Source organism: Lotus japonicus, chromosome 1 (genome assembly GCF_012489685.1).
Source record: "Lotus japonicus ecotype B-129 chromosome 1, LjGifu_v1.2".
Classification (NCBI taxonomy): domain Eukaryota; kingdom Viridiplantae; phylum Streptophyta; class Magnoliopsida; order Fabales; family Fabaceae; genus Lotus; species Lotus japonicus.
Genome location: NC_080041.1, coordinates 96076788 through 96094154, shown reverse-complemented (window position 1 = coordinate 96094154; position 17367 = coordinate 96076788). Strand labels below are relative to the sequence as shown.

The 17367-nt window shown below is 35.5% G+C and overlaps 2 protein-coding genes and 2 long non-coding RNA genes across 5 annotated transcripts; 3 read left to right on the top strand and 1 right to left on the bottom strand.

The window, feature by feature from the left end:
* The first annotated feature begins 947 nt into the window (after positions 1-947).
* Positions 948-5126, top strand: LOC130728087 (WRKY DNA-binding transcription factor 70-like). The gene is made up of 3 exons (XM_057579429.1): positions 948-1337; positions 3850-3954; positions 4504-5126. The coding sequence occupies exons 1-3, from the start codon at positions 1009-1011 to the stop codon at positions 4976-4978; spliced, it is 909 nt and encodes a 302-aa protein (XP_057435412.1). The 5' UTR covers positions 948-1008; the 3' UTR covers positions 4979-5126.
* A 5804-nt stretch (positions 5127-10930) lies between these two features.
* On the bottom strand, positions 10931-12002 carry LOC130728086 (uncharacterized). The gene is made up of 2 exons (XM_057579428.1): positions 11746-12002; positions 10931-11481 (listed from the first exon to the last, which is right to left on the bottom strand). Exons 1-2 carry the CDS (start codon positions 11908-11910, stop codon positions 10972-10974), a joined length of 675 nt encoding a protein of 224 aa, XP_057435411.1. The 5' UTR covers positions 11911-12002; the 3' UTR covers positions 10931-10971.
* Positions 12003-12892: 890 nt separating this feature from the next.
* LOC130732277 (uncharacterized) lies at positions 12893-14245 on the top strand. Of its 2 annotated transcripts, none has more exons than XR_009016991.1 (5): positions 12893-12960; positions 13299-13408; positions 13603-13657; positions 13779-13964; positions 14130-14245. It is a non-coding gene; the product is annotated as an uncharacterized LOC130732277 (long non-coding RNA). The 2 variants fall into 2 exon arrangements; XR_009016992.1 differs by having other exon boundaries at positions 13779-13921; positions 14130-14241.
* Positions 14246-15367: 1122 nt separating this feature from the next.
* On the top strand, positions 15368-16673 carry LOC130732276 (uncharacterized). The gene is made up of 3 exons (XR_009016990.1): positions 15368-15627; positions 15726-15832; positions 16290-16673. It is a non-coding gene; the product is annotated as an uncharacterized LOC130732276 (long non-coding RNA).
* The last annotated feature ends 694 nt before the right edge of the window (positions 16674-17367 follow it).

Sequence of the window (17367 nt, the reverse complement as noted above, 5' to 3'; positions counted from 1 at the left end):
TGACTCTATCCCAGAACCTTTTCCAAATATTCATAACATTTTGAGCTTATTTTTGATAAATGTTAAATTAATAAACTCTTACATTTAAATAAAAACTATTTTGTGTTTTCTTTTTATTTTCAACATGCATAAATTGAAATTCAGTCGGAAAACTTTGATTATTTCTCCATTGATTTCCAGAATTTAAACTTGTGTCATCAATCATAACATGTATTTACTCATCTATTATCTTTTTCTTTTTGAAAGATTTAGCTCATCTATTATCAAATCAAGACATTGTTGATAACTACTTATTTTATGTTTATTTCAATAAGTTACTAAATAAGTTTATGAATAAGTGATTATGTGATATAATTAAGTAGTTAATTAACTTGTCTAACCTAATACACTAAGTTCCTAATGTTTAGATTCAATATGTTTGATTAAGACATTACTAATTAATATATTTGATTACTGCTAACTTAGTTTTTTACATATAATTCCAAACGCGATGCCCGCATTTAAGATTCTTATCCAATCTTACGCTCAGCATTTATTCATCCACCCTCCCCTTGTCGTTATCTAGATCTATCCAGGGTCACAACCGTCTTTTCCATTCCAACTCGCTGTCCAAGTGGTGTCTATTATTACCCAATAAAACACCGCCACCTGTCCCCTGACGCACTCACTACGCACCATGCTGAGGTCATCCATGTTTCGTAAACATTCAAGACCCAATGAACCATTTGCCCTACGCGCTAGATCTATCCACGTGGCACAATCTCCACCGCTGTCCAAAACACGCGCTATCTCCGAGCGTGACAACTAGTTACTTTTTCAAGGGTTTGGGTGCCAAGGTTCCTTGGAGCTTCGTCGTAACGTGCTAAAAAAAACACAACTTGTGTTTTTTATTTTCCTCAATTGTGTGTTTTTTTCCTCCATATATAATATAAGAGCTCAGTGTGTGGTGTGTCGCATAGAGAAAAGAGAGTGACAAAAAAAACAGTGAGAGATTCAAAGGATTCAAAAATGGAAACTATAGGTTATAGGAAGGCAATTGAGGAGCTAGTGAGAGGGCGTGAGTTTGCAAACCAGCTTAGACATGTCATCAATGGAACTGAGAATGAAAATGATGATAGGTCACTTGCTGAGAAGCTTCTGAAAGAGATCCACGTGTCCTTTTCCAACTCCCTCTTCATACTGAACCATTCCACTAGTAGTACTTCTGATCAATCTTCTTCCCATGATCATGAAGTGTGTGATGTGCAGCTCAAGTCTGAGGAGGACTCTCAATCTCAAGAGAGTAATTGCAAGAGGAGTTCTGATGTTAAGGAAAGAAGAGGGTGTTACAAGAGAAGGTAGATTACTGACTAAGTACTATTATTATTTATTAGTTACTAATTTCAGCATGTTTGGTTTGATGGTTACATACTTACATGTGTTAGAATTAATCATCTATTGTCAAATCAATTTTTGGGTTTTATATTGTATTTTTTATAATTGACTTTATATAACTCTAAAATCAATTTTGAGATGAATAGTATGTTTGGAAATCCTTTTTGAATTGATTCTAAAATCAAAATCAATTATGAGTATAAGCTTCATGAGGAACTTCTTGGGGCTTGAATTGATCTAGAAACAGATAAGTTGATCCAGATATGCTACAAGTTATAAATACTAGCTTTTGCAATTTAGTTTAGAATTTTTTTAAAGACTTAATTGCACTTTTGATCCCTTAAGTATCATGATTGTGCGATTTCAATCCCTGATCTTCAAAACGAGTGATTTGAATCCTAAAATTTTCAATTTGTGCAAATCAGGTCCCTCCGTCTTATTTCCGTCAAATAAATAACGGAAACGGCTGAGATGACATTTTTATTAAGAAAAAATTATTAATTTTATTCCACTTAAGCATTCATTTTTTACCCTTTTTTTTCCATCCATCTCATTCTTCTTCAGCTGATAAAAAAAAAATCTCTTTCTTCTTCAAGCTTCATCAATCCCTCCTCTCCTCCATCTTCACCAACTTCCTCTTCAACCACAAAAGCCCCAAACTCAACCCCTCCTCCTCTCCTCCCTCCCCCCTCTTCACCACTGCAAAATCCAGAAGCAGAATAATACAGAAGACCCAAAACCCAAAAAACGTTTTCCTGAGTGAAAAAACTCAGAATGAAAAAAATCCAGAAATACAACTTCAACCCAGATCCCTCCTCATCCCTAATCCCTCCTCATCTCTGCCCAGAATTGATCTTACTCCTCCCTCGACAGCAGAACCACCACCACGACACCATCTCCTCAGCGAGAACCCCCAACCTCCGAGCACCACCGCCGATGAGGTCGACCTCTCCATGTTCACCGCGGGCCAGTGAGCACATCCTGTTGGGAACCACCACGCCATCAGTCACCAAGCCTCAACCCAGATCCGCATCGCACTGCCTCAAGGCCACTGTAGCCCGACCATCGCTCTGCACCGTGAACCACACCATGAGGGACTTGTCGTGGAGGATCTTGGGCCGGATCTTGGGACCATCGTTTCCCATGTTCTCACCCCTTTCCATTGGCTATTGAGCCTTAATCCTCACAAGAAGTTGCAGCCTTAGAATTGGGAATTTTAGGGCTTTTTAGGTGAGAGGGAGGGAGAAGATGAAGCAGAACGGTGGTGGTGGGGTTGATTTGTGGATTTTGGTGTTTTTTTTACAGTATTTAATTTTAAGTTTTTATATATGTTTTAATTTCCTTTTTATTTATTTATTAATTACATGGCATTCAAGTGGAGCCCAATGTCAGATCCACATCATTTAATGAGTGACACATATGCAATTTCCGTTATCTATTTGACGGAAATCAGACGGAGGGACCTGATTTGCACAAATTGAAAATTTTAGGATTCAAATCGCTCGTTTTGAAGATCAGGGATTGAAATCGCACAATCTTGATACTTAAGGGATCAAAAGTGCAATTAAGATGAAACTACAAATACTAGCTTCTATTTTAAATAATTCTATATATGCAAAATCAATTTTGAGATGAAACTACAAATACTAGCTTATGCCGTTTATATTATATTTTTTTCATTATTAATTCTAACTCCAAAATCAATTTTGAAATGAAGCTACAAATTAAATGCTAACTTCTGCAATTTTAATTGTATTTTTTCATAATTTTCTTAAAACTCCTAAATTTTTTTGAGATGAAATCACAAAATACTAGTTTCCAGTGTACAAAATGAGATTTTATAACATTATCTTAAAATAATATTTTTCTCAACCACTTAAATCTTCTTACAATCTCATACAAACACTTACATCCACATCAATCTTTCTACATGTACATATAATGATTTTAATTTTGCTTCTATTGTTTTTACCTTTTTGGTCTTTCTTGTGGGTTATGTAAATGGAAATAAATCATGCCCTTCTTGGTCATAGAAATATATTATTTGGCTGAGCTATTTTCCTTTTACTTTTTTTGGCAACCCCTTTTCTTATTCCTTCCCTAAATTCACTGCATCTGATTGAATGGTATTTGAACTTTTTCACATAAGGTTAAATACGTTGCACTCATCAATTGATCAGTGTCTAGTTGATTTGATGCTTTACTCATCAATCGATCAGTGTCTATTTAATTTGATGACCCCATACTTTGTTATTATTTGTCCTTTACATATGCGTACAATTGGACCCCATCAATTATTGTTCATCATTGATGCACATGTGTGATGAAGGAACATGTAGTAGTTAACTGTAATTAGACCTGTAATTAGTTATGCATGGTTAGGCTGCTTCTGCTGCCACAGCAAAAATGATTGCATATGTTTTAGGAACAAATTAGAAAGTTAATTAACCTGAATCTGCAACTATTGTTTTGCAGAAGAACTTCAGAATCATGGGAGAGGGAGTCTGAAACTCCAATAGAAGATGGCCATCAATGGAGAAAGTATGGCCAAAAGGCTATCCTTAAGGCCAAATACCCAAGGTAATATATAATGAATAAATCCCTCAGCTCATTCTTATCTCTCAATATCTCTTGTGATGATATGTTTGGTTCCACAAATTGTTCTAGAAAATAACAAACTATAAGTCTTAGTCTTAGTACATGTTTAGTTTAGAGATTAAATAAGTAATTTTGGATAGAATTGATTCTAAAGAATTGATTATGGTAAAACTCTAAAATGAGTCGAAAGTCATATGAATCCGTTTAAGTGATTTTATTGGAGAATAACAGAAAGTCTTCTGAGATGAGCTAAAATCACTTTCATGTTAACTCAGAAGCTTGATGTTTCTCTTCAAAGTGATTTTATCAGCCTAAAAAGTGCTTCTAAGAATTTTGTGGATGAGTGATGTGAAACCAAACGCGTTAGTAATTCTGAGTAAACGTATTTAGATTTTGTGTTAATCGTGAAACCAAACATGCAGAGAATTTAAATGGATATTCATATGTCTTATGAGACAGGAAATAAGACACAATTTGAGAAAAGATAATCTCGATCCATGTCTTATGACTCTTTGTGTACCCATTTTGCAGGAACTACTACAGATGCACTCACAAATATGACCAGGGATGCAGAGCAACAAAACATGTTCAAAGAATTCAAGAAAATCCACCTCTTCACAAGACCACATACTATGGCAACCACACTTGCAGAAGGTGTCAAACCCCTGAGATAATAGTGGATGATTCTGTTTGTCCTAATTCTGACTCTTCCATGTTCGTTAGCTTTGACAATTCTCTCCCAACCTCAGCCAAACAACAGTGCCCTTTTCTCTCATCTTTTCCATCACCTTCATCAGTGAAAAGGAAGTGCAAAGAGGAGGAAGAGGAGGAGGCCCCTCCTTCTATATCTTCCTCCAGTGATCACCTCATCCCTTCTTCTGAGCTCACTTTCCATGATTCTCCCCTAACCTTTGATTCAGATTACATGGGTGTGATTCCTGATGTGTTGTATGGTTCTGATGAGCTTGATGATGTCTTTGAGCCCTTCCTTGAAAGTCTTAGATGATGGCTTCCTAAGTTTTTGGTCTGTGAATAAAGTAGTGTAGCATGTAGTAGGAGAAGTTAGATTTATTTTGTTAGCTTGGGTTCCATTGATGTAAAATATGTACTTCTCTTATCCATTTTCGATGAATAAGATATGAACAAGTTTATCATGTGTTTGCGCGCTTTTCCCATCGAGAACCTCATAATCAATTTTAATAAGATAAAATCAATTTTGGATGAAAATATGAATGTTTGGGGTCATTTTCAGAATTGATTTGAGTCACAAACCGGAAGCTAGAGATATAAATTCATTGTTGAGCATAATCAGTTTTAAGCTTTTATAATTGAATTTCACAATATTATCCTAAAAAAATTAATCACTTCAAACATGTGATAATGTTAATCTAATCACACATTAAAAATATTTCAATATAATTTCACTTGAGGATGCGATGGAAAAATCAACTACTCCTTAGTTATTGATCATCACATCCAATCTATTCCATTCATTTTTTATAATTTTTTTTAATCTTTCTTTCAATCATTTCAAAATCATGTTTTTTTCTCTTTTTTCATACACTTTTTATTTTTAGTTTGAACACTTTTTTTTTTTCTAGGAAAACTAGCCTTCTCAAATTACAAAAACGTGCACATTAAAGTGCAGAGTGTCTCTATAGTTCTCTGTAGTACGAGTAAATTGATCACTTTAGTTGGATAAGATTCAGGGTAGGTTCATTGCATGAAATGCTGCAAGTTGTCTGCATCTGCACATTACTGTTTTGTTGTTTTTGGAGAGTGGGGTATTAAACACAAAAAGTAATGGAGATGGCATGCCATTTTTTTTAGGTTTATTGAATTGTTCTCATAATTTTGAGCAGATGGCATGTAGTTGAAGTTGTGTGTGGGAAAAATACACTGAACGCACATCACAAATTCTAAGTGAATGATGATTACTATCAGGTTTGCTTTGTACAGAAAATGGACTAAAAAAAGGAAAATGTTTTTGGGGTTTATTTACACTCATAAACTCAAGAAAAAAAAAGTGATAGTTCTAATATATGTGAAAAGAATAGAGAAAAATAGACTACGCATAACTAGAACTAGCCGTGTAAGAATGTAGGGATCATTGGTTTGTGATGGTTAAGATTGGTTGGTATTTGGATATTCTTTAAACTAACAAACCACCGCTCATGAAACCACCAATGTAGGGATCATGATAATTTTTCCTCAAATAATGTCTCATTTCTTTGTTCTAACTAATGAAATTATATCATGTCAATTAAAAAATAGATAAAATTAATATGATATTTATAACCTTATATGAGCTATTTTTATTGAGATGTGCTTGTAACCAAAAAAAAAAAGAGTGTGCTATTTATCCCGAATATAGCACCCATGATAAATGTAAGAATTGCCTATTGGATTTTCTAAACCAATCAAACATTAGATATTTAGAAGATGTGGAAATTGTGTTTAAAACCAACAGCAGTAGTACTTTGGTGTCACATTTTATTTCCTACCAATAAGTTTTTTCATTTCTTTAATTGATGTGTCATAATTTCATTCGTGAGACACAAAATGAGACACCATTTGATAATGCATATATTCACTATATATTGTCATATCAAGAAAATTCAATATTTGGAAAATCAAATTAAGGATAAATAAATTAAAACAAATGCTAGAGACAAACCGATCTAATGAAGAGACAATAATCTTAAAATGTAAAGTGAATTTCTTTTTGGTGTTCTTCATTAGATGGTAGTACCGTGATGGTACAATTACATTTGGAATTAATTGGAAATGTAAAGTGAAGAGACCAAAATTTTAGTGTTCTTTATTTAAGATGGTCTCTTGAGAAACATAAAAAACATCAAGATAACACAATTGCATTTTCCTTATCTGTATTCTTCGATCGTTTTCTTCCTTTTTCTACCCCAACAATCCAACATATAGGTTGGGCATGCGATGCGATGCATTACAAGTTCGGCAAATCTATCTCTCATGTATGCTGGCCTGCCATTATCATTTCGGATGTTATACAATGAGCGTCACCTAATTATCCACTGTGCCCACTTGCAAAATCCTCATTCGCGCATGTGAAGGTTTAATTATGTTCGCACACACTTTTTTCCATTTCATTTCTACCAATTCCCTCTTCAAGATCACCTCTTTTATGAAAATTTATAAGAAATGTAGGCTAAACTTCTTCAACATCCTCTAGCCACTCTTCTGGATTTGTTGCTGCATTCGGGCCCGCACACATCTAAACCCAATATTCCAAACAATTAGAATCTAAAAGGAGAATATGAGATCAAGGAAGGTTGGCATACCTCATGAGAGAATAAGGATTGTGTGTCAAGGCTGGCAATAGCTTTTATGGAAGAGGTGAAAGAAGCTGAAGGAACATATTTATCTAATCTTTCTTGGAAGTATTTGTAAGACAAGGACATATTCCTATTCTATCAGTATTCATAAGGGGGTGTTTTATATATATTGTCGGTGGCAGGTTCCCTTATGTACAGGTTGTTGTCTTTGAGGTAAATTGTTGGGATTGCTGGTTGCGGCATGTTGTTAATTGTTTGAATCATTGGGTGCTGAGGTAAGTGGTAAATGTAGTACATAAAATGATATTTTGGTTGTTTTAAGGTTGGGTGGGGAGTGATGAAAATCTTAAGAGTTTTTGCAGTAAGCCTTTTATTTAGCGGTGTTCGCGGTCTAAGTTGGTTCGATTTTGAAGGGAAAATCCATCCGATCTAATCAATTCACCATCCAATTAATTATTTTTAAATCTGAATTAATCCAATCCAATTTTTATCGGTTTGGATTGGATTAGATTTTGGTTTTTCAAAGACATTGTAACTATCAAAATCAATGAAGAAATTAAAGTTAGTTTTAATCATATAACATCAAATTACAAGCCTAAACAATGAGAGTTTGGAATAAAAAAAAGTAAAAAAAATCACTAAAAGTCTCCAAAATATTACCACATTCACTATTCTTGGTTCATTGCCTCTAAAATAAGAAGAAAAAATGTATTCCTACATAGTTAGATGACATATTTTTCAAATATATGTTCACTTTTATGCATATTTTTTAAACTGCTACTTGAAACTCTATTTACCCACATACATCTTCATAAATAATTATATAAACATTTAAGGAGATATAGATGTAAGTACAATTGATATTATATATTTACCAATAAAATTATATACATTTGCAAACATTCGGTTTGGATTGGATTGGTTCAGTTATGATAATCAAATCCGAAATTCAATTCAATCCAATAAAAAAATTCGATCTTTTTTATTTTGGATCCATTCCATTTTCAGTTTGATTGGATTTTGATTTTTTTAATCAATTTTTTTGGTTTTTATTGGATTGGATCGGCTATGAACATCCCTACTTTTATTGTTGGTTGGAATGCACACGGTTCATACAAATTATAGTGGTGCAGATATGATGACTAAGGCGTTACCAGTATGTATTTTTGAAACTTTTTCTGATCTCCACATAGTCCTAAGAGGGGAGGTATGTTGAGTTTTGGGCTCCATTCCTGTGTGGAGGAAAGCCCAAAATGTGAAAGTCCACTAGTCTCACATATCCATGTGAAAGAAGATGAGATGAGGATAAAATAGTGTGCTTATTTTATCACAAGAGGTAACAAAAAAGTGTGAGAGAAGTGGGGAGGAGCTATTGCCGCTCAAACTCATGGCAAGTGTAGTATTTTCATTATTGAAAGTTTGTGCGCAGTTGGATCGGGCAGAAAATTGATCATAAAGATTGCAACATCGGATTCTTCAATTTGAACAATTGGATTGGTGTGAAACTATTTGAGGTGGAAGAAACGGGTCTATAGAAGATTTTAGCTCTCTATTTTAAGTTTGTTGCTTTGTTTTGTGGATAGTTGTTGAGCTTGTTTTGTGTTGTGAAAGAGACTATCTTATACTCTATTCATAATGTTAATTGACTGGCTTGTGCTTGTTCTCGTGACATTGATGAGGTTTTCCACGATATTTTGGTAACTCTCGTGACATATATATTTAGTTTTTATTTGCTATTTGTTATTTCTCCTCACAACTGTTACGAAATTGAATAGGCTTAATCGTGATGAAATCACTTTCCTTAAAGTATTTCAAGCACTCTCTGAATTTCGTCTTAGAGTTTGGATGCAGGAATACCCAGGATAATCAGTCTTGATTCGAGTTTGCACAAGACTAATGAAAACTCGAAATGCAGCGAAGTGTTTTTTCTGGAAAACAGAGGATATGATTGTGTGTATGAACTCTGAATATGCACTGTATTTATAGGCAAAAAACAGAACAATGTATAAGGTTGCGACCCTTCATATATTGTGTCTGTTACCAACAGATATGTCTGTTCCCAACAGTCGCAAAGTTCAAACTCAAAACGAGCAAAAACAAACGGACGTTACGGCAACCGCGTCGCCGCCGATAAATTCAGTGTCACAAGTGGCGTGCCGCCTCTACGCCCACGCCGGTGTCGCCACCGGCGACAGGGGTGGTGTGAATGGAACAAGTGACATAAAAGCTTGGGACCACCAAACCATGCACACGTGACACTATATCCTCTCTTTGTCTCTTTGTTGAATGGTTGTCATTTAATGATATATAAATGCTTTGAATAGTTACTCCACTTTCTATGTGGGACTTCATTCAAATCCATTCAATGCAACACATTTGTCATTTTGGAACACTATGTAATTATTACTCTTTGAGTAATTATTACAACAACAACTCTTACAAATCTGGAAAACTATTATATCCATTACGTATTGCTCTTGTTATTGCTTTGTGATTTCCCAACAGTCCCATCTTCAATTATGAAACCATGCATAAATATACAGATGGACCCAAAGTGATGGCACAATTGTTTGTTCCCCACCCTTGTTCACACATTGGAGTACTGAACAGTTGATAGAAGGCTTAATTGCACTTTTGGTCCCCCAACTATTGCCTTCCTGCGAAAATCGTCCCCAAACTTCAAAATTAGCAAAAAACGTCCTCCAACTATACATGTCATTGCACTTTTAGTCTGTCGTTTGCCTTCCGTGAGAAAACTAACGTGAGAAGCTGATGTGGCTCTCTCACGCGTGTCTTACATGACTTTCTTCAGAGAGTTTGATGAGTGGACAAGTCACATGTTTCTCACGTGACTCTAAAATGGGGTAATCAGGTCTAATTAGGGTTTGCAATTTCATAACTGTTGGAGCCTTTTAGAGTCACGTGAGAAATATGTGACTTGTCCAGTCATCAAGCTCTCTGAAGAAAGTCACGTGAAACACACGTGAGGGAGCCACATCAACTTCTCACGTTAGTTTTCTCAAGGAAGGCAAACGGCAGACCAAAAGTGCAACGACATGTATAGTTGGAGGACGTTTTTTGCTAATTTAGAAGTTTGGGGACGATTTTCACAGGAAGGCAATAGTTGGGGGACCAAAAGTGCAATTAAGCCTTGATAGAAAGATAAAGTTGCTCGTACATTTCAAATTTCAACGATCAGCTTTTTAAAATCTAGATCTACCTCTTATGGGGCGGCTTTTTGGATCCAGAAACTTGAAATTGGATCAATTATAGGAGGTTAAGTGAATCAAGTGATCTTTTAACTTGCTATAGTTCAGTTCTTGTACATGAGGTGTTTTGTACTTGTACATAACATGAAATACAACATAACCATTCATACTATTAAAGTCAATGGTGGAAATTGACTGGTGAATCATTTACACTTTTTATATTGGTCATGCTAAAAGGTTAAGAGCCACCCCTCTAAACGAGTGCATACTGCTATGCATCAATCAGAGATTCTTCAAATAATATCTCATTTTTCGTCGCAACATATGAAATTTTGTTATGTCAATTAAAAAATGTTTGAATATGACATTTAATATTTTATGTGAATAATTTTAATTGACGTAAGACAATTTAATTAATAGGTCATATGAGACACTATATGAGAACATAAAATCTTTATCAGTGCTAAAAACAGGTTATTTCACATTGATACATTGTTTTTATTGCTGTGTGGGAATTGGGGGACAAAATCAAACTCGCGCAACACCCAAACCAATGCCAAAGAGGCTAAAAACACTGCAAATGGACCAAGCATCCACAGCATCAAAGGAACAGCAACACAGAGCATCCTATTTCCAACAAGAGCTAAGGTGAACCCTCTTTCAAGTATGTTCTGTGTGTAACCCCCAGACAAGAACTCCCCATAAGCATTCATCAGATAATTGGAATCAATTAGAAATCCTATGGCCATGGAGCTGCATAAGAAGCTAAACAACAAGCAAAATGATGCTGACCCATACTTCAAAACAAAGACTTTGTCTGATTTTGAGCCAAAAAATTCACTATTGAAGAGATGGCTAGCTTTGTAGGTGTTGTTGGTCAGAGCTGCCAAAGCCAAGTTCACAAGAATGGTTATAGTAGCTGTGAGTATGGTGGTCATGAGTGTGTTCCTCAAGCTTTGTACAGTTAGCATAGCCTTCTTGTCTTCACCCTGTAGATGCAGAACCAGAAAAAATTGGTAAGAGGGATGAAAATTTAACTGATTTGGATCCTAGATCATTGATTATTAGTTATTACACTTTTTTTATCAAATAATTATTCGTGCAACAATCTTGACCTCTTTAAAAATAAAAATCAAAGGTCAAGACCCTGCAGGGAGAGCTGCAAACAATTCCCAATTAATGAATAAACATATGCAATTAACAATTGAACACATGTTGCATTTAAAAAAAAAAAATTGAACACATGAAGGTACCTGATTTAAGTTCTCACCCCAAGCTGTCCTCCTAAGCCTATCAATTCCATAAGTTGTTCTTGAAGGTTTGTTCTTAATGGCATGGCAGAGGTAGACATGGTAACCTATTGTGATGAAAAGACTCAAAGGGACCAAAATGATATCCAAATAAACAGCCACTCCCATATTTATTTCCAGGTTATGAAGCTAGTATTGCTAGTAAGAGGTTTTGGGCTAGCTTATAGGGGTTGGTTTGTTTGGTAACTCTGAATAAAATGAGATGCTTCTTATAACGTGTTCTTACCTTGAAGAATGCCATGTTGGAATGCATAAAGTAACAAATTGAATAATGGATTAGATATTGTTTTTAATTATAGGTGGTGCCACTGCCCCTCTCCATAGTGGAAATGATATACTGGACACTTAACTTACGTGGGGGTTGAGTCATGTATAATTCTTGTATATTCATGATACCTAATATACCACAAATTAAAGTCAGGCCGAAAGCAAGGATATTTAGTGACCTAATTAAATAAATATTCACTAGCCGTGGTATTTGATCAAATCTATATCTATCTATACTAGATACAAAACACAAGCCTCTTCCAACGACAAAATAACGACGTGTCGTTACCACAGCAATTTGCCACGCGTCACATTAGCATCCTGCTTTCGGTTTTCCTTATTTCAATGGAGTTATATGTTTTGTCCCACTGTGGATATGTATATGTTTTGACTGTGTTCTGTTTCCTTCCCTGTTTTCTCCTTGCAAGAACCACAGAACTGCTGTAACCTTTCCCGTTTTCTCCTGTTTGTCAGTAAAGTCAAGGAGCACGAATTCGACAAATTGTGGGAATTGGAAACTTTTGAAATTCAAATTGAATCACTTTTATCTCTCTCTCTCTCTCCATATTTGTTTTCAAATTCTGGATCTGTCTCAAAATTATTTTCCTCTTCCTGCTCCGGAAACTCATCTCACCTTCTTTCTCTGCTAATGGTGGCGCTAGATCATCAACGACCGTGCATACCTTCCTTGCACCGCCACCGCTCCCTCCCACGCCCAGCCGCCGCCGGCTGTAGGCCCCCCTCTCCCTCTCTCACTCCCAGCCGCTCTCTTGCTCTCTCTCTCCCTCTGCAGATCTTCAATCGCGCCCAAATCTCCAGATCTCGCGCGTCCTCTCCCTCGAAGCCACACACAACAACTTTCAAACCTCGGTGCTTCCGAAAAATCCATCGGTAAGATCTTCTCCTTCTCCTCCTCCTCCCTTTTGCTCATTTATCTTTGACCATTTTCTTCTTTCAATCGTTTTTGTTTTTCTTCTTCTCCTTTGTTTCATATATCAGAACAAGAGAGAGAGAGTGGGAATGATATGTTAGATTATAGTTTCTGGTTTTGTATTGTGTTTTGTCTTAATATATAAGAAGCTAGCTATTTCAATTTTTGGAGTCTTTGCTGTTATCTTCATGTAAAGTAATATGTGAAGAGTCTTTCTATATATGCATGTCTAATCAGATTTTGTCAGCGGTTTTAGCAACCATGGTGAATGAGTTTAGTTTCTGCATTCATTTTTCAGGGTATTGGTATTAAGGAAAGGTATCACCTTGTGCTGAGACAGAAGCTTTCAGGGTTCTTTGTGAATTTTTTTAGAGCTTTTGATTTCTATCTGGGGCCTGGAGTTTGGAGGTATGGATCTATATTTTTCTATCTTATCCTCTTCGAAAGACAGTTATGTTTTTATTATCAAATCTATATTTTTATTATATTTAGGTTGTTAACAAAGATGTTGGAAAAACACCAGGTATGAGGTATTTTGTCTCTCAGAATCATGATGTTGGAAAAAGTGCCGACTTGACTGATATATAAGGTTCTGTTTGCAGAGCTTGATAGGTGAAGATGCTAACATATGGAGAATCCAGAATTCACTTGAAGAGGGTATTGCAAGTCGGGACTGTGTGATCCTGTTAATTCCTCACCATGATGTTTTGTCATGCTTTATTATGTAATTTGGCATTCTTAGTAAAACCTTGGTTTTTTTTTCCTGTAAATTTTGCAGGGCTTTTCCATCGGATCGAAATGCACAGATTGAAAGCATTTTGACAGAGCATTGCAGATCGATGAACTCTTACATGTGATATGGACGGATCTCTAGCCTTTTCATGGATCACGAACATGGAACTTTGAGCTCCATCAGATATGGTCGGTTCATGCTTCCTAAATCTGGGTTTTGTTGAAATGAGGGGTTCGTATTATTATTTCCTTCCGTGACACAAGATGTTTGGACTTCTGGTCTTGAGCATAGTTTTATTTAGTCTGGTCATATTCATATCAGCTAAATTCCCTTGCTGTAACTCATAACTATAGTTAGCTTTGTCTAATGCTAATCATCTTGCCTTCGCTTGGGCAGCCTGAAGATCTGTATATCTCAAGACTGAGAGATTAAAGATGATATGTCTAAAGGAGGAGAAAAAACCTGAAGAGAGGAAAGCTCATGCTCTGTTTGAGGTGAGTTTCTGTTTGATCACTGGAGCATCCTTATTTTGATTATCTTCAATGGTCTAAGTGTTGCTTAAAACTAGCTATAAGAATCGTGCAATTTCATGAAGCTACTGTCTCCATTAGATTTACTGTCATTGGTTCTCAGGAGGACAAGTACAAGTGCTTACAAAGGACAAGTGCTTAAGGAGGACAAAAATCTGACGTGTCCTTAGCTGAGCACCCCTCCACGTGTCATATTCTCACCCCTCCACGTGTCATATTCTCAGACGGTTTTATATGGAAGTCCTTTTAGTCTTCACTTTAGCAGAACCCGTTTGTTGATGCTTTCCCATTTCGTTGGCCACAGATTTGCTCAATGTCAATTACGGGTCTCGCACAAATCAAATTTCTTGGCGCTATAGATCTCCAGTTGTATAAATTCAGTCCAAGCCAAGCGTATCAACCACACTCATTCACAAACAAAGCAATTCACAAATCGACTCCCACCACCACCGAAACCCCCAACCATCTCGCCGTCGCCAGAAAAAGCGACTTGCGATTCGAGAACCCCATCCTCAACTCGCTCGACTCCAAATTGAACGGTCTCTTGGCTGAAGCCTCTTCCGAAGAAAATCCGGCCAGTCCACGGTTCATTTTTTTTCACCAGAGACCTTCACACTCAATTGTGCTTTTACGATGAGACTATTGTTCAAATGATCGAAAAGAAAGGGAGATTGTGAAAGATGAATTCTAGCAAGGAAGTGGCTTACTGATTTGGCTTATGGTATGTCTGTTGTTTGATTATCTGCTATGGACAAATTCTAATGCCATCCTCTCCACCCTGGCTGCCTTTATTTTGGATTTGCTGAAAATTGTTTGTTTTCTCTGCACTGTCATTTCCTAAAATCTCTCGCTATTCCCCTAATAGGGTCCCTATCCTCTTCAATGTCTTTTTACCTCGATTGGATTTCAAATTTTGGGAAAAAAAAATACCAATTGGATTTATGAGAATGTGATCATTGAACATTTCCTTTCTTGGTGGAATTTTAGTATTATCCATCTTTTCTCATTCTGCATATGGAATTGGTTTTCCTTAGTATTTAGATGTGTTTATACTATGATTTAATATTTTACCCAATTAACACTTTATTTTATTGGCACTGATGGCTAAGAATGAAGAAGAAGAATTCAACACTAGACCACTATCTGTTCTGATGATGAGTATTAAAAATGATACTCATGTATGTTTTTTTAACATTAGATAGTAACATGGATTCTGAGGCAGCCCCTAGAAGGCATTTTATGTCTGAGGTTTTAACCAGACACTTTAACTTCAGTAGCAAGAAGCTTCTGGGTCGTGGCATGGCTTTTCATAGGCACCACAACATGGTTCAGGATCAAAATTTTAAAAATAGTTTATTCGATGAGTAAGCTATGCAATTTTATTCACAAATGTGCTATTTTATCTGATCATATATTCTTTCTTTGGATTCTATTCTAATGCCAAAACATCTTGCCTTTGTAGAAACTAAATAGTGAAGAAGCAAGAATCAAATAATCATCCAGCCAACTGCTGAACCTGAAAGTACAATTTTTCGAAATCAGATTGGAAATGTCCTTTGCAGTATGCAGGTGGGAATCTTTATCTGAATTTGCAGGTGCTGTTTTATGATGTTCATATGGAAATTTAGGCTGTTGAATGCTCAAATCCTGAGTTACCATGCATTTGTAAGAAGAGATTCATGTGTGTTGGCCGATACTGTTAGGATAATGAAGATGAGTTGAGGTAGGTAGTTGGAATTAGCAAGGTGGGTTAGTTAGTTTTAGAAGAGATTAGTTAGTTGTAGCTAAATAGAGAAAATTAGGATGGAGAGTCATTCTCTCTGATTTTTAAAATGTGTGAAAGGAGAAGTCCATTATTGAAGCCCCATGGATGAGAGCTATCTATCCTGTTTTTAATCAGTCAATAAACATGCTAATTGCTTTTCAATTTTTTTTAATAACTTCCCTTTTTTCATCTTTTATGTTGAAGCTACAAGAGGAAGATACACTTACTGCCTCCTTACACCCTTTTTTCCACTTATTTCAGGAACAACTTTTTGAATGATTTGCCTTCCTTGGATCCAGAATTATGTGTTCATCTTAATTTTCTATATTTTCCATAACTAAATTAAGCTGGAGAAATAATACATCTTATATGTCTAGATGGTTTACTTGATGAACATTATTAAGAGGAATATTAAATGTGATGTTTAGAACGATGAAATAATCTTGTGGTTTTCTAGGGTATTTTCCAGATAAAATACTAGGTTTTATAAATAGTTTCCATTTATTTGCTGCACACATGTATTCTGCTGGACCAATTGAATGGTTTATCATGTTCAATTGACGCTCTCTGGTTTATCCAATCTGGTTTGCTTCTCCTTTCTCAGTCTTGATCATTTCCCTAACAGTTTCTTTCTTTGATTGGGTCACACAGCTACTATCCCATTCTGATAAATGGCCTGTTTAACAAATTGCTGCAATTTCCTTGGCCACTTGGTTGAGAAGAGTAAGAAAGCCTTCCAAAATCATATTCTATAATTCTTTGAAGAATGATAAAGACATCGGTTCTTATCTTAATATGGTTCTAAAAGATTGCAAACACTTTGCTCAATCCCTTCATTGGTGTCAATCAGTGCATGTCAAGAGACAAATATTCACAATAAAATATGGCTCTCATAGGGAAGAATATTCACATTAAAATATTTTCAAGTTAAAAATAACAAATATAATTTTAGTTTTTTTTTTCGTAAGTTTAGAAGTAAATATATATAAAAAGAGTTTAATGGATATGCACTGACAGTGTAAAATAGTTTTACACAGTCATCCAATCAAAGCATGCCACATAGGAGAGATAATTACATTTGACTTTAATTTTAATTAAAAGAATAAGATATTTTCTGATTTGGCGAAATTCAATTGGATGTCTGTGTAAAACTATTTTACACTGTCAGTGCATATCCATTAAACTCATATAAAAATATGAAACTTTGATACTAAAATTTGTGTCATGGAGATTGAAATAAATTAACATAGATACACATTTATTTATTATAAAGTAAAAACTCTTACGAGGAGAAACATTTTACATGAAATTTGATAGTGAAAATATGCTGTAGAGTGAT